General features: G+C 44.8%; 1 protein-coding gene across 1 annotated transcript in view; it reads left to right on the top strand.

Annotated features, from left to right (window-relative positions):
* FGF16 (fibroblast growth factor 16) overlaps positions 1-27,350 on the top strand; it is a 76,566-nt gene that overhangs the window by 36,773 nt on the left and 12,443 nt on the right. The window contains exon 2 of the mRNA XM_068249648.1: positions 15,171-15,274. Within this exon, the coding sequence (XP_068105749.1) occupies positions 15,171-15,274 (104 nt within the window). The remainder of the gene's footprint in view (positions 1-15,170; positions 15,275-27,350) is intronic.

The raw sequence follows: 27,350 nt of genomic DNA on the forward strand, positions 1-27,350 counted from the left end.
CCGTACCACAGACTGTTGTGCTGCCTGCTCCGTACCACAGACTGTTGTGCTGCCTGCTCCATACCACAGACTGTTGCGCTGCCTGCTCCATACCACTTGCACCATATCTGTGCCACAGTCTGCGCCGTGCGGCCCACCCCACGCCCTCTGACTCGTGCCACGCACTGTGCCAGGCCGCTGCCTCTTTCCTACCTCCATCTTCTGGTAGCCTCTTCACTGTGCTGCCCGCTTATCCCACCTACCGGGGCCACACACTGTGCCACCTACTGAGGAAATTGGACCATGAGCGCGAAACGGACCGCCACCCTCTCCAGAGAAGCCCTTCTTGAATGGGAACCCCCGGACAGCCCCAACCCAACACCGGGCTCTCCCCTGTGGGATGCTGTCACTGCACACATCGAATACCTCTCCACCAAGCGAGCACCAAACAAGCGCCGCCACAGAGGAAGGAGGGCGGGGGCCCAGGTCCGACTGAAAAGGAAAGGCCTACGCTCGCCTGTCCCTGCCATCCTACTAGCAAACGTCTGCTCGCTCCCCAACAAACTGGACGAGCTGCTTCTCCTTCTCGACAGCAAACCCCAGATCAGCAAGAACACCCCTGTTCTCTGTTTTACCGAGACCTGGCTGTGCGAAAGCATCCCCGACGACTCCCTACAGGTACCAGACTACAACCTCCTAAGAGCAGACCGTGATGCAGCCCTCTCTGGGAAAACGAGAGGCGGCGGAATCTGCTTTTACATAAACACCTCCTGGTGCTCCAACACCACCACTCTCCACAAGGCCTGCACCCCAGACGTTGAGCTCCTTGCCATAAACTGCAGGCCCCGGTACTCTCCGAGGGAATTCTCTTCCCTTGTCCTCGTTGGGGTCTATATATTCCACCCGATGCATGCTCCAAGTCCGCCCTGCATGTACTCAGTGACTGTATCTCGCGGTGGGAAACAGCCCTCCCAGAGGCCCTGTTCATCATCTTGGGCGACTTCAATAAGGCGAACCTTCGGCACGTGAGGCCCCTCTACAAGCAGCACATCACCTGCCCTACCAGGAGCGGTAACACCCTGGATCACTGCTACACGGTTCACAAGAACGCCTACAAAGCCACCCAAGGAGCCCCCCTGGGAAACTCTGACCACAACACAGTACACCTGATCCCCTCCTACAGGAGGCTCCTAGAGACTTCAAAGCCCATCACCAAAACCGTCAAAAAATGGACTGCAGACGCCAAACTGCAGCTCCAAGCTTGCTTTGAAACCACCGACTGGACGGCTCTGGAGGCACCTACCCTTGATGAATGGGCCGAGAACATCTCCTCCTACATCACCTTCTGCGAAGAAGCGTGTATCCCGTCCAAGTCCTTCAGGGTCTACCCCAACAACAAGCCCTGGTTCAACGACAGGCTTCGCCGACTTCGGAAACGCAAAGAGGAGGCGCACAGGTCTGGCTCCTTAGAGGAATTCAGAGAAGCTAGGCTCGCCCTGAAAAGAGAACTGCGATCGGCAAAGAGGGCCTACGCTGAGAAGCTGGGGCTCTGCCTCCAGTCCACCAACACACGGGAAGTATGGAAGGGCCTGAGAGCAGCCACAAACTTCAAACCAACATCCCAAACGGCGACCCCGAGCCCTCGACTGGCGGAGGAGCTCAATGAGTTCTACTGCAGGTTCGAGCAACATTCCAACCAGCCCGTAGGCAAATCCACATCGACCTCTGACGTACTCGGCGCCCTGGCTCCTAGCGCTGTTCGGGAATCCGAGGTACTCCGGCACCTCCGGAAGCTGAATCCCAGGAAATCTTCCGGCCCGGACGGAGTGTCGTCTGTCTGCCTGCGAACCTGCGCCGATCAGCTAGCCCCTGTGCTCACCTCCTTGTTTAAGCAGTCATTATCTGATGGTACAGTCCCCTCCTGTTTCAAGAGGTCCATAATTGTACCAGTCCCAAAAAAAACAGGCAGTTCCGAGCACAATAACTTCCGCCCAGTGGCCCTAACCTCTAACATCATGAAGCTCCTCGAGCGGCTGGTCCTTGCCCACCTGAAGAGGTCCACAGACGCCCTTTTAGACCCGCTCCAATTTGCATATAGGGCAAACAGATCCGTGGAGGATGCCATCAATGTCAGCGTGGCACACATCACTGAGCACTTAGACAGGCCGGCCTCCTATGCCAGGATCCTGTTCCTAGACTTTAGCTCAGCGTTCAACACGATCTGCCCTGACATCCTGATCACCAATCTGACACAGCTCGGAGTTGATCCCACTCTCCGAGCATGGATCAAGGACTTCCTGACAAATAGAACACAACAGGTGAAGCTTGGCAACTATTACTCCAGCATTCGAACCACCAATACTGGGGCTCCACAAGGCTGTGTTCTGTCACCTCTACTGTTCTCCCTTTATACCAACGACTGTATCTCATCCGCTGACTCTGTGAAGGTCATCAAATTTGCGGATGACACCACCATTATTGGCCTAATTGGAAGCAACGGAGAGCATGAATACCGGAGCGAGGTCGAGAGAATATGCAATTGGTGCAGGGAGAACAACCTAGTTCTCAACACAGCAAAGACTGTTGAACTAGTTGTAGACTTCAGGAGGAACCCTCCCCCCCCCTCGCCTGTCCTCATTGGAGGAACAGAAGTTTCTATAGTGTCATCGGTTCGGTTCCTTGGCACGACTCTCACCAATAATCTGAAATGGGGGCAGAACACCACTAAAATTCAAAAGAAATCCCAACAGAGGCTGTTCTTCCTGCGCCAACTGAAGAGATTTGGCATGCCACGGGAGCTGCTGGCCAGCTTCTATACCGCCACCATAGAATCCATCCTCTGCTCCTCAGTCATTGTTTGGTACGCGGGTGCATCGGCCAGTGATAAACATAAACTGCAGAGGGTCATAGCTGATGCAGAGAGAATCATCGGGTCTCCTCTTCCACCTCTTGATCTCCTCCACTCCGCTAGATTGAGTAAGAGGGCCACCATGATCTCCCGTGACCCCTCTCACCCTGGCAGCCACTACTTCAGGCTCCTCCCGTTGGGCCGCCGCTTCAGGACTATACCATCCAAAACCACCAGGCGGAAGAACACCTTCTTTCCCCAGGCCGTTCGGTCACTGAACTCTGACTTTCCCCAGTCCGGCCTGCACTCATAATTGCCGGGCCGACAGCTGGTCCCCGTCGCTGCCTCCTCTGTATATCTGATTACTGCATTTCAAATTGTATGTGCTGTTGTATCTGTCTATGCCATGTGTACCACAAATAATTCCGATTATGGCTCTTGCTGTACTTGGCGAAATAAAACTGATTCTGATTCTGATTCTATACAAACAATGTGTATGCAACAAAAACAAGATTTTTAAAAAAACTGAACTAATCCGAAACAATTTATAGTGTGTTTGCTTTCAAAGTGATGAAAAACTGTTCTACAAAAACATGAGGCACAATATGGTTGCGTTCACAGTGAGGCGTTATGGTGCGACTTAACGGAGGCAATTAAATGCGTGGTAACGCGCTGCAATTATAAGTCTATGCCATGTTCACAGTGCACTCCGTTCAATGTTATTCAATGGACTCTGGTATCCGAACGCAGTGCATGTAGTACAATACTGTATAACACACGCGTTACCAGTGGCAGTGAATCATACTTTTTATTGACTGTATGCTCCACTGTATGCACACAACGCGCACATCATGTAGGATGCGACTTACAGGGAAAGCAATGCAACTTCCCACTGTGAACTTCGCCTTACTCAGGAGGAAAAGTTTTTTTGCATCGGGGTCATTGTTTTTATGGTAGGACACAGAAGCATTTGAATAGCTGGTAGCAGCTTTCTGGCAGTTAGCAATTATTTGTCTGCACTCTATCACAAGTGATTCCACCCCTGAATGATGATTTGTTCATCACAGGAATCTGTCTAACGTGGGCATTTCTTAAAAGCTGAATCCCATCCCTTAAACTTCCATAAGTGAAGTTTTACCTCAGACAGAGATCTGTGTGCTCTTATTTTGCCTTAACCTTTATCAGTGTAGAGAATATTAGTATATAGGTCCAGTCACATGGATGGCAACCACACATTACTGCACAACTCAGATTAGCCATCGATTGACAGTCAGTTAACAGCTCAGCCAAGGACCGTTGCATGTATTGATGTCAGGTTGTTGCCACCACCCTTTGCTTAAAGCAAACCTTAGCTGAAAATAAAAATAAACATACATGCATCATACTTACCTCCCTCGTAATCTGGTGGTCAATCTCTTTCTCCTCTTTCATGCCCTGTTTGTCCCCTGTGAACAATGGAATTCTCCTTCCTCCATTTTCACTCTGTTAATCAGTAATATTGCTTGAGGCAAAGGGAAACATGGACATTACCTTGCACATTAGTTGTCCTTCCAGTTACAACTGACAGCAACTGATATAGTGTAAAAGGACACTAAGGCTTTTAGCTTCCAGGGAGACAAGTCTGACTAGATCTAGTCGGAACTGGAAGGGAATTGTTGTTAGGAAGAAATGGTAAGCTTCTGAGAGGAATCAACAGCAAGGAAAGTATGTAATATTAATTTGCAGGTACGTCGTGTGTTTATTTTAAATAATTTTATTTGGTTCAGGTTCACTTTAAATCCTTTGGTGGGTATGCAGCTTTACAAATTGATGAAGGAAAACTAAAGGTTAAGTTTAATTTCAGACTTAGCATTGGGGAGATCATCTGTTATTATAGTATGCCTGAGCTTAGGTGAGATACACAGACAGCCAGTTTGAGGTTCTTACAAACTGAAAGTGAGGACAAAACATTATGGTATAAAGAACAAGAATGAAGGCAGTTACAGGCAGGTAAGATTTCACTGAGAGAACACAATCAAAGTAGGGATTTAGTTTCATATCAACTGCCTTTTGAGACTGGTTTCCCTTTAGTCTGTGGCTGAAATTATGTAAAGCGTTTATATAATATGTGTAGTGTTTATGCATGTGTAGCAAGTACTTCTTTTACTATCATTTTCAGATCTTCACCACAGGCAGAGAAGATATACATCTTTACTTTACCAGCTACTACAAAACAGATGTGCTAGTACAGATTTCTTAGTAAAGGACATAATTTACCGCAGGCTTTTGTTCTCTTTAAGGTTTCATATTTTAAATTAGACTGTTCTGTTCATACATTGCATGTAGTATAAATCGGCAAGGTACAGATGCTGGGGAATTAGGAAAGGCTAAAAATTGTATGGCTGGGTTCTAAATCTAGTCTCAACTACACAAGGTAGATTGCACGTTTGCCAAAATTACAAAGCTCAAATACCTATTTTACTTTGACTCTTGGTTCACACGGGCGATTGCGGGTCATTTCCTCCCAGGTGTGGCAATCGTCGTGAAAGCACTGCCCATTCAAATGAATGGGCAGCGCCTGTACCGTAGTTAGGCACCGTTTAGCATAGTTTGCGCAAACGCTGCATTCCGATACATACCGATTTTTCTTGTCATTTCAGCCGACCTCCCAGGTTCACTTACCAACGTGTCTTTGTGTCCCTCTGTGGGGAGGTAAACCACCAGAAGCCGTTGAAAGCCACCAGAAGATGTCAGATATTTTTCTGCACGCTTGCAAAAAAGCATTTAGCGGGCACGCCGGCTGACATACGTGTGAACCAGACCTGAAACAGAGGTTATATGACCTGTGTCCAAAATAACCGTTACTGTTAGCTAGTTCTGTGTTGTATCCTCACTTCAGTCATACACAGGAAGGCACTGCAGGGTGCCTCTCCTCTCCTCCTCCATATCGCTATAAACATCCTGTGCAGCATGTAAATTCTGTCCCCCAGCTTTGAGGGCTGCTGTGTCAGCCCACCTATGTAGGCAAGTCACTGAGGTGAAAGCATTTTGTTCACATCTCAACAGTGGTGTAGCTAGATATCATGGGGCCCCATAGCAAAACTTTCATGGAGCCCTCAGATGTAGGCGCTCTTAAGCAATGCCGCCTGCCCCTACCCTACGGATATGCATTAATTGGGCAATTTACATTCTCATGCTATCTTCCATGCAGGGGTGAGCCTGGGGTGCCTGGCACCTGGGTGCAAGATTTTCTCTGGCGCCTATGGGAGTGGTTAAATTAACCGCGCCCAACCACATAACCACACCCATGTCCTGCCTAATCACACCCATGTCCCCCATTTAGGTAGTGAGTGACAGGGACCCCCGTTTAAGTAGTGAGTGACAGGGACCCCCGTTTAGGCAGTGAGAGACAGGGACCCCAGTTTATGTAGTGAGTGACAGGGACCCCCTTTAGGTAGTGAGTGACAGGGACCCTTTAGGTAGTGAGTGACAGGGAGCCCCTTTAGGTAGCGAGGACCGGCGGGAAGGGGGGGGGAGATATGGTAGGTAGGGTAAAAGTAGCCCCTGGGGAGGAAGGGTTGGTTACGGCAGCAAGGACAGTCAAGGTTTAGTTATGTGGGGTACACACCTCCCATCTTGCAGCACTCACACTGATGCACACACACACACACACACACACACACACACACACACACACACTTGTTTCTCCCATCTTGTAGCACTCACTAATACACACACTTCTGCATCTTGCAGCACTCACTGATACATACATACACACACACACACACACACACACACACACACACACACACACACACACTTGTTTCTCCCATCTTGTAGCACTCACTAATACACACACTTCTGCATCTTGCAGCACTCACTGATACACACACACACCTCCCATCTTGCAGCACTCACTGATACACACACACACACACTTCTTCCATCTTGCAGCACTCACACCACACACACTTCTGCATCTTGCAGCACTCACTGATATATACACACACACACACACACACACACACACACACACACTTATCCCATCTTGCAGCACTCACTGACACACACACTTCTCCCATCTTGCAGCACACACACACACACACACACACTTCTCCCATCTTGCAGCACTCACTGATACACACACACACACTTCTCCCATCTTGCAGCACTCACACACACACACTCACACACACACACACACACACACACACACACACCTCCCATCTTGCAGCACTCACTGATACACACACATACACACTTGTCCCATCTTGCAGCACTTACTGATACACACACACACACTTCTGCATCTTGCAGCACTCACTGATATACACACACACACACACACACTTCTCCCATCTTGCAGCACTCACTGACACACACACACACACACACACACACTTCTCCCATCTTGCAGCACACACACACACACACACACACACACACACACACACTTCTCCCATCTTGCAGCACTCACACACACACTTCTGCATCCTGCAGCACTCACTGATACACACACACTTCTCCCATCTTGCAGCACTCTCACACACACACATACACTTCTGCATCTTGCAGCACTCACTGATACACACACTTCTCCCATCTTGCAGCACTCACCGACACACACACACCTATATATGCAGCACTCACCGACACACACACACCTATATACACACACACACACACACACCTATACACACACACACACACACCTATACACACACACACACACACACACTTATATACACACACACACCTATACACACACCTATACACACACACACACACCTATACACACACACACACACCTATACACACACCACACACATAAACATACATACACACACACACACACACACACACTTCTTCCATCTTGCAGCACTCACACCACACACTTCATCTTACAGCACCTACACTGATAAGCAAACATTCTGCAGCACAAGCTTAGCTGATACACATGATACACCATCTCACTTTCGCTCCTGCTTACTGATTCTCCCCCATGCAGTGCAGATACACATCTGCTCTCTCCTCCTCAACTTCAGAAATGCCGATTTCTGGAAGGTGGGGGAAGGGAATTCCTTCTCTGCTCCCTGCTTGCTACGATAAACTCTGAGGAGGAAAGGTCAGACCAGACACTAGCATGGATTAAGTATAGAGATTAGAGACTTGTCTTGCCTAATTTCACGTGCTTCTGGGACTGTCTGCCATCACAGGTGCTACACACCACCCCTGGTCAGTGAACTGCCACACTCAGCGATCCCTTCCAAGAAGACGTCGGGGGCGGAACAAATGAGTGATAGAGCGTAACCACGCTCTATCACTCCGTACATAGGGCAGAACAACCAGGCTTAATAATAATCAACAGAGTGAAAGGCAAGTAGCAAGAGGACGGATGGGAGGGGGCGGAGCCGCGAGCAGGGTAGTTTACAATATACACCGGCGGGCCAGAGTTTGACACCTGTGTGGGAGAGGGGAGCGGCGGCCGGGCGGCGGCGCCTGGGTGCACTGCACCCGCAGCACCCGCCCAGGCGCGGCCCTGCTTCCATGCATAGAGTCCATGGGCACTGAGACAAAGTGAGAGGGCGGGGAAAGACAATTCAAAAGCTATGGTAGCAGTAGTTTAAATCATACAGGAATTTTCTCAGTTGTAGGATCTAATAAAGATTGCATCTTGTAATAGGCTGTTGGATTTCAGCGGATTGCGTTGAAAGTTATACTTACCAGTCACATCAAATATGTCATAGTTCTGAGAAGTAATATACAGATCTGCAGGTTTTATGCCGGCATTGGAGAATTTTCTCAGTAGTGTTCCATGCAAGTGAAAGTGATTTTATAGTGGTTTATAATGAAGGGTGCCTATTGTCTATACTTATAAATTAACAAGAAAAGATGCTCTGGTGGGGAGGAAGGAGATGAGATGCAGATCTCCCAGTAATCTTCTGGATAATGACTGGCATGTACCACCCACCCTGTGTCGTTAGGCATCCACATGTGCTCATGTGTTGCAGCATTGGGGATCCATCCCATTGTCAGTAGATCCAGAGACCGGTTTCTCGGAAGCAGGAAATTTGTGCACCTGTGGCTAATGGACGTTTTGGGCACCCCATATAGGCGCCAATGTAAATATTAGCTATTGGTCACCCAAAGCCAAAAAATGTGCGTACGATAAATAGCAGGTCCTGTCCTGTCTAACCAAAATGTTTTTGAAGTTTTTTTGCATTTTTGAAATTCATTGTTTTGAATTTCATTATTTTGGAAAATTATAAGGCTAGGAATGGTGATTTTAAGGTTAGGCGCCAGGAAGGGAAGTTTTAGGATTAGGCGTCAGGAAGGGGGGATTTAGGGTTAGGTGTCAGGAGGGGGGTTTTCAGGGTTAGGCATCAGGAAGGGAAGTTTTAGGGTTAGGCGTCAGTAAAGGGGGTTTCAGGCTTAGGTGTCAGGAAGGGGGGTTTTAAGGTTAGGTGTCAGGAAGGGAAGTTTTAGGGTTAGGCATCAGGAAGGGAGGTTTTAGGGTTAGGCATCAGGAAGGGGGTTTTAAGCTCAGGCATCAGGAAGGGGGGTTTCAGGGTTAGGCTTCAGGAAGGGGGGTTTTAGGGTTAGGTGTCAGGAGGAGGTTTTAGGGTTAGGTGTCAGGAGGGGGGTTTTAGGGTTAGGCATCAAGAAGGGGGGTTTTAGGGTTAGGCGTCCGGAAGGGGGGTTTTAGGGTTAGGTGTCCGGAAGGGGGGTTTTAGGGTTAGGCATGAGGAAGGGGGGATTTAGGGTTAGGTGTGAGGAGGGGGGGGTTAGGGTTAGGCATCAGGAAGGGAAGTTTTAGGGTTAGGCGTCAGTAAAGGGGGTTTCAGGCTTAGGTGTCAGGAAGGGGGGTTTTAAGGTTAGGTGTCAGGAAGGGAAATTTTAGGGTTAGGCATCAGGAAGGGGGGGTTTAGGGTTAGGTGTCAGGAGGGGGGTTTTAGGGTTAGGCATCAGGAAGGGGGGTTTTAGGGTTAGGTGTCAGGAAGGGGGTTTTAGGCTTAAGCATCAGGAAGGGGGGTTTTAGGCTCAGGCATCAGGAAGGGGGGTTTCAGGGTTAGGCTTCAGGAAGGGGGGGTTTAGGGTTAGGTGTCAGGAGGGGGGTTTTAGGGTTAGGCATCAGGAAGGGGGGTTTTAGGGTAAGGCGTCCGGAAGGGGGGTTTTAGGGTTAGGTGTCCGGAAGGGGGTTTTAGGGTTAGGCATCAGGAAGGGGGGTTTTAGGGTTAGGTGTCAGGAGGGGGGTTTTAGGGTTAGGCATCAGGAAGGGGGGTTTTAGGGTTAGGCGTCCGGAAGGGGGTTTTAGGGTTAGGTGACAGGAAGGGGGGTTTAGAGTTAGGTGTCAGGAAGGGGGGTTTTAGGGTTAGGCGTCCGGAAGGGGGTTTTAGGGTTAGGTGACAGGAAGGGGGGTTTAGAGTTAGGTGTCAGGAAGGGGGGTTTTAGAGTTAGGTGTCAGGAAGGGGGATTTTAAGGCTAGGTATCAGGGGAAACGGTTCAGGGTGAGACTGGTTAGGTTTAGTTGTTGTGATGATCCGCTCAGCTGGCTGCACAGGCACACAGCTGTTTGTCCATTCCTCTAGTCTGTGGGCTGCAGGTCTCTGGAACAGAGACCTGTCTTTCCATTGCAAGTTTCTAGTCTGTTCTCTTGCTGGCTAGGGTCTAATTCGGTGCACTCCCCCCTTCCCCTGTATGTTTGTCAGCATGCAGACAGCTTGCTGGTGTATGCGCATGGTGCACATGGACACATAACATTAGCTCCCTTGTGCGATTGGTAAGATGCACTGTCTTTCCCAGGAGAGGAAGTTAGGATGTGTGCTCCTAATCCATTGATAGGTTTGATGCAATGAATGTGGTTGCATGTCTGCACTATGCATGTTACAGGGCCAGAGTTAGGACACCTATGTTTACCTGGGTACTTCTGCGCAGTATAGGTGATTAAGCATAAGAATGCATTCTTCTGTGAACTAAAACCCTGGCTTTTAATTTAGCTGTAGGGATAACAGTTGTGGCCTGGATGAGTGAATCTGTGAATGCAATTGTTTGAACATTTGCATGTGAGTGTGCGAAGGGTTAATAGATTTTTGCTGTTCTCTTGCTGGGGAATTTGCATACATTCGTTATGCAAATCCCCTACCTGCCTTCTTTGATGACTGGCACTATAAGAGCTTTATGTTTCCCAGAAGGCTTTGCTGGTCATTTCCTTTCCATGGTCTGTTCCTGATGGACACTGCTGGAGTGTCAGCCATTGCTATCTAGTATAGTTAATTCCTGGGAGCTGCTTTAGGCTCCCCTTCTAGCCCAGTCAGGTTGTATTGCCTGTTCTGTCTTGTCTTGCCTGTTGCCATTGTCCTGTCCCAAAGGTGATCGACAGGAAATGGTTCTGATCTCTGTTCTTGGAGTATAGCTGGTGCAGCGGTTGCTACCAGCTATCTCTTCTGTTCTGTCTCCTGGGATTGCGCTAGCTACTTTTCGCTAGCGCTGGGGATCCTTCTGTTCTGTCTTCGGGGATCGCGCTAGCTACTTTTCGCTAGCGCTGGGGATCCTTCTGTTCTGCTACTCTGTACCTGGATCGCGCTAGCCACTTTTCGCTAGTGCTGTGGATCCTATCTCTCGCTTGTCCCTGTTTTCGTGTGTCTGTCTTGTCTGCTGCGCTTGCTGGAGGCTCGGTGAGGTAACCGTTAAGAAAGCACTCGCGAGACAGATCCATTTTTGGATGGAAAAGATCTCAGGAGATAAAATTGTCTTTGCGCCAGAGATCTTTCTTCTCCATGCCACTTTTGAATCTCTGAAAAGTTATAAAAAATCTCTTACAATACATATGATAAATGCAGCAAGAGCTTTGATTCCCCTGTGTTGGAAGTCCACCACACCTCCCTCAATCAAAACCTGGATCAAGCGCATGGATTCAGTGGAATCCCTTGAGAGATTAATTCTCCTATCCCAAGATAGGAATGATCAATATTTGATCACCTGGTCGGTATGGGTGGAATTCCAGTACTCACAGGACTGCAAGGCACTTCTGGAAACTTAGGTTTAAAGACAGATACCAATCTTTCTCTACCTCTTCTCTCCATTCTATCTCATCTCTGCTCCTTCTATCTATCTACTCTTGGCACGGAAGGGTATGCAAGCATCTAGGGTATGTAAGCATCTTGGAAGATATCACATGAGCAGGGTTAGAATTTATGATATAAATATGCAAATATAAGTCACTACTGAAATTCAGATGTTATATTGACTTATGCTTGACTTTGTCTAACTGATAACTGTATGTTTAATACTCTGTATAACTACTACTGCAGTGTTATGCTGTTTATACATTCGTTTAACATGTGCATTTCATACTTGTTCAATAAAAATCTTTTATTGTGAAAAAAAAAAAGAAAGCACTCGCGTCCTCTGTTTCATGTTTGTCTGTCGATGGTTAGTTAGGCGTGCTTGTCTCTATTGTGCTTATCACGTGGAGACCGCGCATAACCGCGTGCACTGTTGCGAATGAGTGCGGTGTTCGCGGTTAGCTAGCGTTTGTTATTTTCCGTATCTCCTTATTGTATTATTTGCTGTGCCTTTGCTACCCTCGTATTCTATTCTGATCTGCCTTGTGTCACGTCTGGCGATCGCACCTCTCGCGATCGCGTTCCTATTTCATATCTGCTGTTGTGTGTGCGCAGTCGCGGGGTGGCGACTGGATTGGCGCACACACATACAACCTGTCCCTTTGCTCAATCTCCTTCGCAATCGCCTCTCTTGCGATTGCGTTCTGCGCTTCGTACAATTCCTGTCTGGCACTTGTGGAGGTACAGAGGATTGGTTCCTCTGCACTCCCCAGCGCCATCTGCCGACAGAAATTTCCCTCTACAGGTGCGTAGCACCTTTTGCTGGGTGCCTGCAAATATACGCTTGTGGAGGATTTCCGCCGTGTCAGCGCACGCGTTGTGCGCTGATCACAGAGAAAGTTCCACAATCGTTACAGTTGTAGTAAAATATCGCAAACATATCCCCTCATTGAAGAGAGTGAGGGGGCGGGGGGAAGGGATATGGGTTTGCAAAAGCCAATCATAGACTCCAGTAATTGTGTAGTTTTGATATTACAAATTGACCATCTCTAGATCACACACCAGTAGCTTCTTCTATGCTCAATTGCTCATTAGCTGAGGATTCCCAGATTGCTGTGATAGGATTCTTCCTTTTCCTGTGGAGAAGAAGAAGCACCCTTTCAGAATTACATTTCACTGGTTATAACGTGTTGTCATTGGATTGATGTTTTAATATCACAACTTCTTTTCTAATTTTCCTTTTTCACTTACATACAAGTGAGCCCATGGAAACCTGGGAACACAGGATAGCTGTTGCGTATACAAATTTGTTCTATGTCACATAATTGTTGTTTTGTGTTAGCGGCATGTTATTCCAGTTGCCTGAAGCCCTTAACTTTTATCTTTACAAGCACAGTGCTACTGGGATAATTTTCTCAAATGTATTTGATAATGACCTACTTTGGTGCAAAAAAGTATCCCCTCCCTCCTCCCCATTTTTAACACATTGGCCCTTATTCAATTAACTTTTTCTCCTATGTTTTCTCTTAGGTGATATTTTAACATTATAAATAAAATGCCCTTTAAGTCACCAGCAAGAAAGAAAATACTAAGAATAATTTTGACAGTACTTTTTCACCTACTTTTTTGTACTTTTTCAATTGCAGAGTGCTGTTTAAAATAGACTTTTATAAAGCATCTGCCCAACATCCATTCATACATTGGCCTCAATTCACTAAGATCATGCTGGAGATAATAAGGCAAGAGAAAACTTACCTCCACACAGTGAGAGTTATCTTATCTCTTCATTTCTTACGTTACCTCCTCTGTAGTTAATTTACCTCCTCTGTAGTTAATTTACCTCCTCTGTAGTTATTTTCACACGCAGTTAATTAACAGCCTGTCTTTAACTGTGGAGTTATTTTAAGGATTGGGGAGTTAACTTAAAGACAGAAGAGTTAACTTTAGGTTTGCCTGAGGTAAAATGTTGCCTGAATACTACATGCCTTATCACCATGGTAACAACTCTAGAAACGTTATTAAAGACAGGAGATAAGCTTAGTGAATTGAGACCATTCTCTGTAGAAAACTGCCCGTAACTAATGAACATTTGTTATAATGGTTCTCTGACAGTTACCAAAATGTACAGATCAGCTTTCATGTCCATCCCCTATCCACTCTTAGGGCTCACCCCAAACTCAACTCCCATCAGTGTTAAAGAGGGATTGTCAGCCACAAAATCAAATTCCATTTACCCACTGCTCTGTGTTTAAAATGCAGTCTGCAACCTTACTCTGCATTGCAAGCGCTCCAATCTATTCAGTCAACCTGGCTCTATTTTTGCCATTACTAAGGAGAAAGAAGCTTGTCATCACCCCTCCCACATTCCTGCTTCTCACTGATTGGCTGAGGGCAGTTCATTGAGCTAGCTTACAAAGCAAGCTAACTATGACTGTGCAGTTTCTAGGAGAGAAAAAAAGTAAGGGAGGAAATGACATCAGGATTGGCTTCTGTCAGAGGGAATCAAGACGGCAAATGCCAGGAACAGAATACTCTTTATTTACTATATAAAATTCACTGAAATCAAAATGTGGACAGTACAATACATCTGTGATGTAAGTAGAACAAGAAGTTATCTACTTATATATGTGTTTTTTTTCCTGGGATAGTATGGCTGTATCTGCTGCTTTAAATGGTTCTTTGCTACTGAAACGGTTTTAGAACTGAATATAGTAGATGGAGTTGATGTGATACCTGTTAGCTTCACAACTACCTTAGCTAGCAGTTAGGGAGGTTTCTAGTGGAGTGTGTAGGCGATGCAGGTAATTTGGGTGCCGCATGGCACCAGCAATTTGGGCCGTGGCTATAATGTGAATTACGACTATGTCCGTGCTCACTGAGTAATTTGTCTCCTCTAACCAATCAGGTTATTACTGAAATAGTATTGACAATAACCGTCAAAACAGCAATTGGAAAGAGCAAGGTGAGCTGTCTTTCGCTTTCACCCTGTGCCCAAATTTCCCTGCGCCTTTTTTACGTACATGTGGTTTTAGGGTGGTGTTCTGCAGTTTGCTGCTGAATCCTGATTCTGAGAAATACTACCTCATACAATCCATTGATAAGAAAGACTAGCAAATTGTTTGCTGGCGATAGTACTGTACTGTATAAAAGCTGTGAAATTCAAATGTCATACTATAGTTATTGAAACAGACCATGAAGGTAAGATAAAGATATGTTGAAAATCTGTTTTGTCTTAATGTTGTTGGATGTAGATTTATTTAACATTTTGGATTAACTTATTGATTGACTTTGTCTTTTAGGAATTTTGGAATTTATTAGCTTGGCTGTCGGTCTTGTCAGTATCCGAGGTGTGGACTCTGGACTCTATCTGGGCATGAATGAGAGAGGCGAACTGTATGGGTCGGTAAGTTTGACTTTTTACATGGCATTTTCCATTGTAAAAGTGTTTTAGAGATAAAGGAATGCCAGACTCTGGCAGTGTAGAAAAAGCAATAGATTTTTGCAGTGTCTGTGATGGGAATATCTTTTTTTTCTCGCAACTAGGCTGCCTAGTTACTGCTGCCAAGTTACTGCTTATTAACCATAGTTTTGTACCTAAACCTGACTCTCATCACTGTAAAAAGTTCACCGATATTTTCAGAAAAAAGCAAAGCAGCACTTCTTTACTTATTATAAAACATACTGTATCCATAAAGCATGTTTATTTCATTCATTCATTCTGGGTGTCACCCTGGACGCCACACTCTCCTTCACTCCCGACATCCACAACCTTACAAAGTCCTGCAACTTCGACCTTCGTAACATCTGTAAGATTCGCCCTTTCCTGACCTCTGCCACCATCACTCCTCATCCATGCCCTCATAATTTCCCGCCTTGACTACTGCAATGCCCTGCTGTCTGGTCTCCCTATGACCCGAACAGCTCCACTGCAGTCCATCATGAATGCGGCAGCCAGAATTATCCACTGCTCCCATCGCGGATCCCCTCCTTGAATCCCTCCACTGGCTCCCTATCCAGCCCAGAATCAGATTCAAGATACTGTGTCTGACCTACAAATCTGTCCACAAATCCTGTCCAACCTACATTTCCGATCTTACTCAGACGTACACACCTAGCCGCTCACTCCGCTCTTCCAATGAACTTCGCCTAACCACCCCCCGCATCACCCAGTCCCATGCACGCCTCCAGGACTTCTCAAGAGCTGCTCCAACACTATGGAACTCCCTACCTCCACCCATTAACCCGTTAATTTTGGCACCAGTGCAGCTAGAATGCCATACTAGGGTATATCGGTGGCAAGGTGCTTCCTTTTGCTGATGATGTTTAGCTGATTGTATAGCTGAAATGATGGGCCATGAAGGTGATGAATTATAAATATTGTTTCAAGTTACAAGTTAGCAATAGGGATAGAATTTCAGGGTCGGTGATAGAGTTGGCGCGTGAGAACCGACATTGCTAGTTGTTTAGGTAAATCTTCAATGTGTTTCAAGCCTAGTTTTTGCCACTTTCATGAAAATGCCTTCATGGTGGAAGGAACACAGTGAAACTAGTGCTTCTTATGGAAAAGTACTTTTGCCACTTATCTACTGCTATTAACTAAAGATGAGGTAATGACAACTCATAATGTGCGCAGCTGATTCCATGAGCGATTGACCTGTAGAGATGAGTTTGCATTTTGTTTCCTACTAAAATACTATTTCAAGTTATTAAGTTATTTTGCCAACTCTACTTCCCAGTGCTACAAATCTACTGACATTATCAGAGGGCAATAGCATTTTTTAATTTTGTCTACTGCTTCCATATTGGAATCTATTCAACCCCAGATTTGATTAATTCTAGAGATTCCTAATAAAGAAAGCTGCACTGAACTGGATTTCAGCCTCCTCCCTTGTAACACCACCCTCCAGGAAAAAAAGGGGAACACCGAGAGCCCAATATAGTGTAGTATGTAAATGAATGGATAAGTAAGAAGTAAGTAAACAGAATACTCACAAACCAGGGTCACCGTATAGGCAACCACTGTGTAGGCAGGTGAGGAGATTAGACCTGTCCCCACTCAGGATTAAGATGTTGCTCTCTGTAGATCAGAAGAAAAAAAGGGGGGTACGACCCCTCCACCAGGGGCGGATACTAGTATTGTAAAAGTGAACAGAGGCGCCAAAAGAATAAAATGTATTTAAAACTTTAAAATTTCACGGAAGCAATGGTGGACTTACCTCCCCAAGGCAGATTGGACATGCTGGAAAATATCAGGCCGTCATGCTGGACTGGGTGCGCGGCAGAAATGGCGTGCGATAATCCCGAATGATGAAAGCAAGAGAAACCCCCGGCCGCACCCCCAAAACAATTGGCAATCAGCCTACAGTTTATGGCATCCAACAGATCTCTCTCCAGATTCGATCAGAGGGAGATCTGTCTCTTGGTCAATCAGCTGCCAAAATCACTTGATGTATGGCCACCTTTAGAACACCTTCAAACTGTTTACACACAAATGATGTTGTACCAACAGGTCCATAGTTTGCAGATTCTGATCTTTTTAACTTCTTTAATAAGGTAAAAACATCAGCTTTACACCAGTCATAGGGAATTGACTAGCTTGAAAGAGAATTGTAGAAAATAAGGAAAAGTGACCTATCGATAACTGAACTCAGCTCCCTTACTACTGGGGGTGGAAGCCATCTGACATATATTAATTTAAATGATGGGAATAAAGTTTAGAGTCAGTTAAACACATTTATCAGTAGAGAAATGCATATATTTACATAGATCGGTACATCAGTCCTGAAAGAGGGACACAAGAGGAAGAAAGAAGGACAAAGGGATTTGGTTCCTAAAGAGGGACTATGGGAGCTATGATAAAACATACAGTTCACACTGATACTTTTTTGCCATCTAATAGGATTGTAGACACCTGTCTATACACTGCATGTTGATAAGCCAGCATCACATGAAGTGGTTTTGCGTTGGCTAAGGTGCAGAGGGGGAATTCGGGGTTACTAGCAGCTGATACAGTAACTGTGAATAAACAGATGATGTTCATCATCATGGGAAACTCCAAAAACAAAAAAGATGGATAAATACCCAAACAGCTCAGAATAACATTGTGTCCCTCTGCTGGAATTCCGGCCACACCCAATTTCCATTTCATCAAGCTGTGTTGACTTGTGATAATCACATTCATTTGAGTAAATCTGGATCACTTGAGCTGATAAAGAACCAGTAATTAGGTTACACACTGACACTCCACCTCTTGTGTGCCCAAGGGCCTAAAAATGTGCAGCTGTTGGCGTTTGAAAATTGGATGAGAGGTGCTTTGCTCTGAAGTTGGTTAAATACATATCAGCGAATTTAACCCCTGCAGAGTAAATATACAGCTAAAAATACATCTATACAGTATGTCTCTCTCTGCCTGTCTGTCTCGGATAAATGTGTTATGACTATTTGATTCTCTGGAACTGGTGTGCAGCTATGAACATAATATTTTAAACTCATTGTTCCAGTGACATAGATTCTATAATGATGTAAACTGTTTTGGCATGCTTACTTTTTTTACCACTTCACCTCTTAACTAATTTTCCCCTTATGGACTAGAGCAGTTTTGACACCTTTTCTATGTCCCTGTTTAATCAGCAATAACTTTATCACTATTTATGACACCTAAGTGATAAATGGTTCATTTTTTTTTTCACTTTTAAGCTTTATTAAGCGAGAATAATCACATAACATGCAAAGATAACAAAGCATATATGTAGATGTACATTGAGATTTTCATGACAAACTAGATTTTCTTTGGGTGCTTCGCCCTCTAATAATAATTTTATTTTCTATGTATTTTTATAGGAAAAAGAGGATAAAATAAGAAAAATACATTATTTCTCAGTTTTTACCTATTAGGTTTTTTTCAAATTAACACTGCTACTGTTGATAAAAACCACACATTTTATTTGGCTATTTATCTCAAAACTTAAATCACATTTCTGATACAATGTGAAGTGACCAAATATGATTTTTAAATAAAGGTGTATTTTTGCTTCAGTACACAGTTTCTTTTATCTTAAATTTAAAAATAATACAAACATTTTTGGCTTCAATGTTTTTATTAGAAAGTTTAACAATAACAACGTTCAGCGTGAAGCAGTATATACATTTTAAGTAAGCAAAAGATTAACATGAAAACACATGTTTAAAGGATATCCGAATGGGAGGGGGGGTTAGATTTATTTACCTGGGGCTTCTTCTAACGCCTAGCAGTCTATCAGGTCTCTCGATGTAGTTCCGATGCTCTCCAGGGTGCTGCTGTCCCCTCTAAAAGATCCCAGACCACTGCTCTCTTGATCGCACTACCATGGCCAGCAGCGTTCTGTACTTGCGCAGTTCATAAGGAATTGAATCAACATACTGTGAAATTAGTGGTGATTTTCTAGCTTAAAGGGAAGGTTCAGGGATGCTGTGAAAAAAATAAAAATCCAAATCCACTTACCTGGGGCTTCCTCCAGCCCGTGGCAGGCAGGAGGTGCCCTCGTCGCGGCTCCACAGGCTCCCGGTCTCCTCCGGTGGCGCGCCCGACCTGGCCAGGCCGGCTGCCAGGTCGGGCTCTTCTGCGCTCCAATGTGCGGCTCACTGGTGCGCGCTGACGTCATCGGACGTCCTCCGGGCTGTACTGCGCAGGCTCAGAACTACTGAGCCTGCGCAGAACAGCCCGGAGGACGTCCGATGACGTCAGCGCGCACCAGTGAGCCGCACATTGGAGCGCAGAAGAGCCCGACCTGGCAGCCGGCCTGGCCAGGTCGGGCGCGCCACCGGAGGAGACCAGGAGCCTGCGGAGCCGCGACGAGGGCACCTCCTGCCTGCCACGGGCTGGAGGAAGCCCCAGGTAAGTGGATTTGGATTTTTGTTTTTTTCACAGCGTCCCTGAACCTTCCATATAAAGAGAAACTCGAACCTAGAATTGAACTTTATCCCAATCAGTAGCTGATACCCCCTTTTACATGAGAAATATAATGATTTTCACAAACAGACCATCAGGGGGCGCTGTATGACTGAGTTTGTGCTGAAACCCCTCCCACAAGAAGCTCTGAGTACCGCGGTACTCTGGGCAAACTGCCACAATGTAACAATGTTCACAGACAGGAATTAGCTGTTTACAGCTGTCTCTAACAGCCAAAACAGCTAGAAGCAGCTACATAACCTGCCCACAGTAAAAATGTCACCATGTAATAAATGTCAGAATGTAAATCGGGGAGAGAAAATATTTTACAATGAGCAAACACTGAATAAATCATTTATACATAATTATGGTAAAAAATGAAGCACTTTTTTTACTACATTATTTTCACTGGAGTTCCTCTTTAAGGTGGCCATGCCTCAGGCTATGTATGGGCAGATCGACCATGAGACAGATCTCTCTCCGATTGAATCTGATCAGAGAGAGATCAGTTGCCTTCCACACCACAAACCTATTTCTGATAGATTTCAGCATCAAATCTATCATAAATCATCCCAGCGCTGCTGCCGCCTGCCTACCCGCCCCCAAGTATAAAAATGCCCCTTGTGCCCATGCTATGTAAAATCTCACCTCTCTGCTGGCCAATTCCTGGCCCCTTCTTCTGTCACCACTGTGTCTGCCGTCACTGCAAGGCATGCATCAAATAAGGGCACCAGGAAAATAGGGTGACAGGTATAGCCAAAATTTTAAGATAATGTCTATAATAATATTTTTTATCTTTATCTGGCATAATAAATATGTTAAAATAACGGTAATAAAATCGCAAAATATCGTCTATAACAATGAAAACGAAAATATATTTACAGTCAAAATAAGCATAGTTAAACATTGGTAAATATTACTGATATTTTACTACAACTAAACCTAGCCCTACTCTCACACAGAACCCTTCCTCTACCGATGCCTAACCCTAAGACCCCCCTGGTGGTGCTTAACCCAAAGACCCCCCTGGTGGTGCATAACCCTAAGACCCCCCTGGTGGTGCTTAACCCTAAAACCCCACTTCCTGGTGCCTTACCCTAAAACCCCCTTCCTGACTCCTAACCCTAAAACCCCCCTTCCTGATTCCTATCCCTAAAACCCCCCTTCCCGATGATGCTTAACCCTAAAACCCCCTTCCTGACGCCTTACCCTAAAACTCCCTTTCTCCACTGCAAGTCATGTCAATATAAAAAGCGATACTTTTGAAAGATAATAAAGTTCAAAACAATAATTTACGATATTATAATTCTCAAAACAAATTTCAAAACGATATTTATCGATCCAATAATTCTCAAAGTGAAAACTTTCGGTTGGATGGGCCCAAATTTCTTCTTTGGCGCCCAATATTTTTCATTAGCATCTATGGGGCGCCCAAATAGTCCATTAGCCCCAGGCACCCAAATTTCCTCATTCTCACTACAAATGCCTGTACCACGTGGTACCAGGAATGTGTTATAATGGCACAGGTGCCTCATGCCATGTGGTCCTGCACTGCACACGGGCATGGGGGGACACTTTACACTTTGGGACACAAGTGTGTTGATGAACCATCAGGTATGTCAGTTGTGGTGATATTGAATGTCATTACCGCCCTTAGTAAAAGTAGGGAAGAAGAGGTAAAAGGGGAATAATTCATTTTTGTAGGATACGTGATCCAAAAAGTGGGAGTGGTTAAACATTTTTATGTAATTGCCACTGCTTGACCACAATATTGGTGCCCTTTTCATATTTCCCAATTGCACGTTTCCATTTTAGCTGCTCCCATTAAAGTGTTCACTGAATCAAAGACCCCAATAGTGTCGCCTTGAATTGCTTTTATGTATAATCCACCTTATAGTGGCCTCTGTACTGTGTGTCCCTTATAGTGGTCCCAATGCTGTGCTCCTCTTGTGATGGCGATTGTGCTATGCCCCCATTATCATTTCCCCTATGTGAACACTGCTACTCCAGCGCAGGAGATTTGGGCCCAGCCGGCGCCACCATAAGCCGTACTAGGGATTATGGCCATAGCTGCACAGTGAGTAACTTTAGTGCCGTCAGAAGACGGTGCTGAAGTTACTTTTTAAACACTGTAATTCAGCCTCCAGCAATTGCTGGAAGCTGAACTACATCATTCCCCCACTATCCACGTGGAGCTAGAGAGGGAATAGTAATTAACGTCACCGGGAACTTGTGCAGCAGCAGGATAAGCCATACCGGCTGTATCCTGCGCTCAAGTCTCCCGGCGGTGATTCCTCTCGTACACCCCCTGTGATGTGTCCCCACATAGTGGTCTCTTAAAAATGTGGTCCCTGTGCTCCCCAAAGTGGCTACTGTGTCCCCTTATAGTGCTATTTACTGTATTCTCTGGTAGCTTGGTGGTCAGTGGACCATTATAGATTGTCCTGTTGGTCCCCCCATCTTCCTTATAGACTTTCTTGGTGGTTTAGTTGTACCCCTTCCCTTTTTTGATTTCCATTGCAATCAAGTGGTCTCCTCTCCTCCTTACCTATGTTTCTCTGATAGTCTAGAAGTCCTCTCAGCGCCTTATATGGACTTCCTTGGTAGGGACTCCCCTGGTAGCCTAGTGGTCCTTTTTCCCACTTAACACCCCCCCCCCCCCCATGCAGAGATTAGCAGCAGGCAGCATGCTGGATAGGTATGGTGTCAACTTTCCCCATTCCAGCAACTAGTTGCTCTTCCCTGCCTGCTCTCCAGCAAACTAGCCTTGTATAGTCATGTCATCAGGTAGGGACCTTGTACTTGTAGCTCTATAAAGCTGGCTACAGCAATCGTTGCTGGAAAAGGGACAAAATCATACTTGCTTCATCACAGCTTCCACCTTGTGATCTCTGATGCAAGGGGGGGATTGGGCAGACTCCCAGTGGGTTTCCCGGGTTAGTACTGTTATGATCCTGGAGGGAAATGAGCACAGGCACAGTCTAGTACAAGCAACCTGCTCAGCAAGTATTGTATACGTATATCTATGTTCTTGCACAACAGCTGATGGCACCAAAGATGTAGATATACTGCAGTGAAGGCACAAGTGTAAAAAAGATTTATAGTCTAGGTCCTTTTGAGATATTGATACATCTGACACGCAAGTCTGGTTTCTGGCCAAAACTCAGCAAAGATTGCACTGATTTAATCTTCCAGGACATTTTGAATACATCAGTCCCTTAATTATAGTTCTTTGTATCTGCACAGCATTAACATTGTATAAATAAATACATAGTAAATAACTATTTTCTCTGTGCTAGCAAAGAATTAAACATTAAACTTTCTCCTTTTGGTTGTAAGAAATATGCTTAATCATGTAATAAGACAAAAGTGGACTAATCACCACCTATGTGTGCTGTCTACAGAATCAAAAATGAGGTACTTCCATGACTAATTATGGACAGAGATCCACTAGATCAGTGATCTGCAAACTTGGCTCTCCAGCTTTTAAGGAACTACAAGTCCCACAATGCATTGCAGGAGTCTGACAGCCACAGTCATGATTCATAAAGGCAAATGCATTGTGGGACTTAACAGTTCCTTAACAGCTAAAGAGCCAAGTTTGCAGATCACTGCACTAGATGAATGCTTCCATGAACCAAAGTTTAAGGACCACCTTTTGGCCAGACAAGGTCATGAGTGTGCTGCAAGTGGCCACACTTTAAATCTTGTTTGGTCAGTTAGGCTGAAATTACCTTTGTGAGTTCAGAAATGCAAAGTACAAATTAGACCTTTCCAGACATATTTTGGTTTGCATTCCTAGTTGCATGTACGTGAAACCTTGAAAAGCCACTTGATTCCAGTGAGGTTAAGTCCTGAATAAAGTAGCGGTAATAATCTGCTCATTGCATGGCACAATAAATGCAACATTTTATGTGCTGTTACTGAAGAATAGTTTATGCTTGTGCCCAAATATACCACAACTATAGCCACTCCTCTAAATTGCTACTTAGTAAATAAAGCTGATTTGTTTGACAACAGCTGCCCCCATTCATCCATCTTGGCTATCTCTTATGGTCTTGTTGTGTAGCACATTTTCCTTCATGTGGTTCATTAACAATCCCTGAGATATCTTTCCTTTAATAGAATGTAAACTTCTGGCATGATAATATGCCAGTTATGTAGACTTTTAACCCTTTAAAAAATAAATAACATTTGTGATTCTGTACCCTTGTGTTAGCATGGTCAGTATTCTACAAAGACATAAAGCGACGATTTCATAAGTTGGCCTTCATTTGTCTCCAATCACTAACAGTTTTAAACTTTTCAATGGACCCAGCATGCTGTGTTGTACAATTTATTTTTAACATATACACACATTTTTTATTAAGGCCTGTTAACTGTTATTAGTGTTCTCTAATTTTTATTTTTTAGTCAAACTTCATGTCCCTTTGAAAGCAGTTATGACATTCTTTGTAACTCTACAATAAATGTTCTTTCAGATTTGTATTATGAAATCACCTTTCCCATCATTTGTTGCTTTTTTAAAAAAAAATACAACAAGCAGCACAGAATGATCAGACAGCTGTGGTGTGTTTGTAATGTGGAAAAATAACAACAGCAAATGAAGAAAAACAAAAAGAACAGGTTCTAATTTTTATATACCATATTCTTTTCTAGTCCAAAACAACAAAAATATTTTTCCAAATGTTATTGTTTTTTCTTTCCTCTTATTTTTAAGCCGGTTATATCTGATATTTAACCAATGAAATGTTGCTGAGGTGGTATTTCATTGGTCCATTCTCAAGCTGCATACATTAAATTGAAGTAGTCCTGAGGTGATGTAAAAAGAAAAAGCTACCTGCCATTGTAGAAGAAAGCCTGTGGATAATCCGGAGGATTCCTGTAGCCTCATAGACTGTACCGTTCCAGTGCTGTGGGTGCTACAAAATATATTCCACTCGGCGGGGTTGAATATATTTCATCAGTGTGCAAGCACGGCTGTGGAGGAGCATGTCCATACTGCCCATGTATGACTACGGTTCCCACAGACCTAGTAGAACAAAACGCTTAGTCTAACTAGGCCTGTGTGAACTTTACCTGCGCATGTGCAGTATGGCCATGGTGGTGCACATGGAAGTAACCAGGGGACCCAGCAATGGAACGATAGGAGGTAAAAAGATCCAGAGGCTTCCCACAACACCTTGTTGACCATCCTTACTAAATAAGCAGGCCATAAATGGGTCATTGTCCAACAATCTGCCATATCTCCAGTAGAAAAATGGGACAGTATGGCAAAAAGTGTATCAATTAAAATACATATGTATGCATTACTACACTTGTCCTAGAGTAAATACATCATAATGTTTTTTACTGCCAGTATAGCGTATGAGGCATGCCATCCAGCAGGGATCGGTACTCGATCGCCCAGGCAACACCGCAGAGCTGACACTGTACAGACATGTCACTAGCCTGCAGGTTACCAACGTATTCTGTTGCTATGCGGGGTGGAGAAGGGCCACGTGGTGGGCGGGGTGAGTGCAGACAAAAATTCCCATGGCCATCACCAAATCCAACTACCAGACAGAGGGGCAGTGGCGTAGCTAAGAAGCTGTGGGCCCTGATGCAAGTTTTACAGTGGGGCCCTCCAAGCACTCTATACATAAGGATTGATACAGTGCACCAAAACCTGCCAATGGCAACTACCATGTCAGAGGTTCAAGAAGGGAATGGGGAGCACTTTGTTAATGATTACCACTATTCAAAGTATCTATAGAAGTGATTATTATTTGCACAGGACCAATAGAGAGCTAGTACTGAACTTGAGGGAGTGCCCCTCTGGGCCCTTCTGGCCCAAGGGCCCTGATGCGGTCGCAACCTCTGCACCCCCTATTGCTACGCCCCTGCAGAGGGGGTTGAGAGCTGCTGTATACACACTGGATTCTGGACAGAGGCTGTTGTTATCAGCCACCTTAACTGAATTGAATTCTGCGTGTGTACAGGCTTTACAGTAGGTATTATAATCTGATAGCTTTGAGCTGCTTGCCGACAGGCTTTGGATTAGTCTGTTTGTGTTAGTGTGAAAGTACTGTGAGGCTTGGTTCACACATATATCTGTACATTTCTGGTCCAATCCAGTCCTGCCCTGTCTTGTCAGTTATGCATCAGATTTGCATAAGTTTTCTATCAGTTTTACCTGACTGGATTGGAAATGCACACCTTCTATGTATGAACACACCCATAGAAAACTGATACAAAACTGACAAGAGTGGACTGGAATTGTACACCTTTTATGTGTGAACCAAGCCTTAGAGATTGTAAAGCTGCTCTTCCTTACATAGTTAAAAAAAATCTTTGTGACACTGGTATAGCAATCCTCTGCCATTAAAGCTTACTGTTCCTGATTTACTAAGTATGTGATAAGCAGTGATCATAGCCAATATTTAAGAAAATACATTTTCCAGCCACCGCTTTGTCCTGGTCTCATCCAAACGACTGCTGTAATGATTGCCAGCAAGCAGCAGGTGATGTTTCTTTGGAGTAGCATAACCATAAATCCCCATAGGAAGATTTTGATTTGGACCTTGGCATGCTAGAGCAATGAAAACGTTTCGATGTCTTAGCCCCTTATACTTTCCTAGTGGTTCTGGGTCACCCTGAGCTAACTAGATATTTCCTATAGATCCATATCAATCCATGCCATGCACTGATGAGGGCCAGAAAGTCTGAGACAGGCTGTATGCATGTTGGATTAGTGTGGCACGGTAAAATGTACAAGCTATAGGCTTACTATTCACTACACACCAGTGGTTCTGGATGTGTGCATGGCTTTCAGGGGCATAAAGAGATGATTTGTATATTCGGGAGTGATGCATCATGGATAATCACAGTTTCTCACTTTAAAGAGAACCCATGGCATAAATAACTACAAAAATCACATACCTAAAGAGAGGGAAATCTTTGGATCGTAATGAGGCTTCCCTTGCTGTCTTCTGGTCTGTTGCTGTTCGGAGACCCTCCAGCTAATTGTGGCCGCGCTCTGCTTCTGGCACGAATGCTGCCATCCACTGTATTCATAGAAAGGACCAGATATATAAAGTACGAAGTCTCTCAGTTCTTGTGGTACAAAAGTATCAAAACATCTTTATTGACATAAGAGCTTAAGGTATTCAACAATATATCAATTAACGGTATATAAATTTATATACCGTTAATTGATATATTGTTGAATACCTTAAGCTCTTGCTACTATTGAATATTCCTGTGACTATCCTATGAGGAGCACCTTACAGAGATTTCCTCCTTTTTTTAAACCAAGAATTTTTGTACTTATGTCAATAAAGATGTTTTGATACTTTTGTACCACAAGAACTGAGAGACTTCGTACTTTATATATCTGGTCCTTTCTATGAATACAGTGAATTGTCTGGGGTGAAGTGGATCACACCAAAAGGGACGCTATGGTTTTTTAGTCTTTCTTCCATTTGCCAAAAAGACACACTCCCAATTATAATATTATCAACGAATGCTGCCATCCTACAGGGGTGCGAGCACGGCCACGCCTGCGCAGAAG

The sequence above is a fragment of the Hyperolius riggenbachi genome, chromosome 8 (genome assembly GCF_040937935.1).
Source record: "Hyperolius riggenbachi isolate aHypRig1 chromosome 8, aHypRig1.pri, whole genome shotgun sequence".
NCBI classification, from domain to species: domain Eukaryota; kingdom Metazoa; phylum Chordata; class Amphibia; order Anura; family Hyperoliidae; genus Hyperolius; species Hyperolius riggenbachi.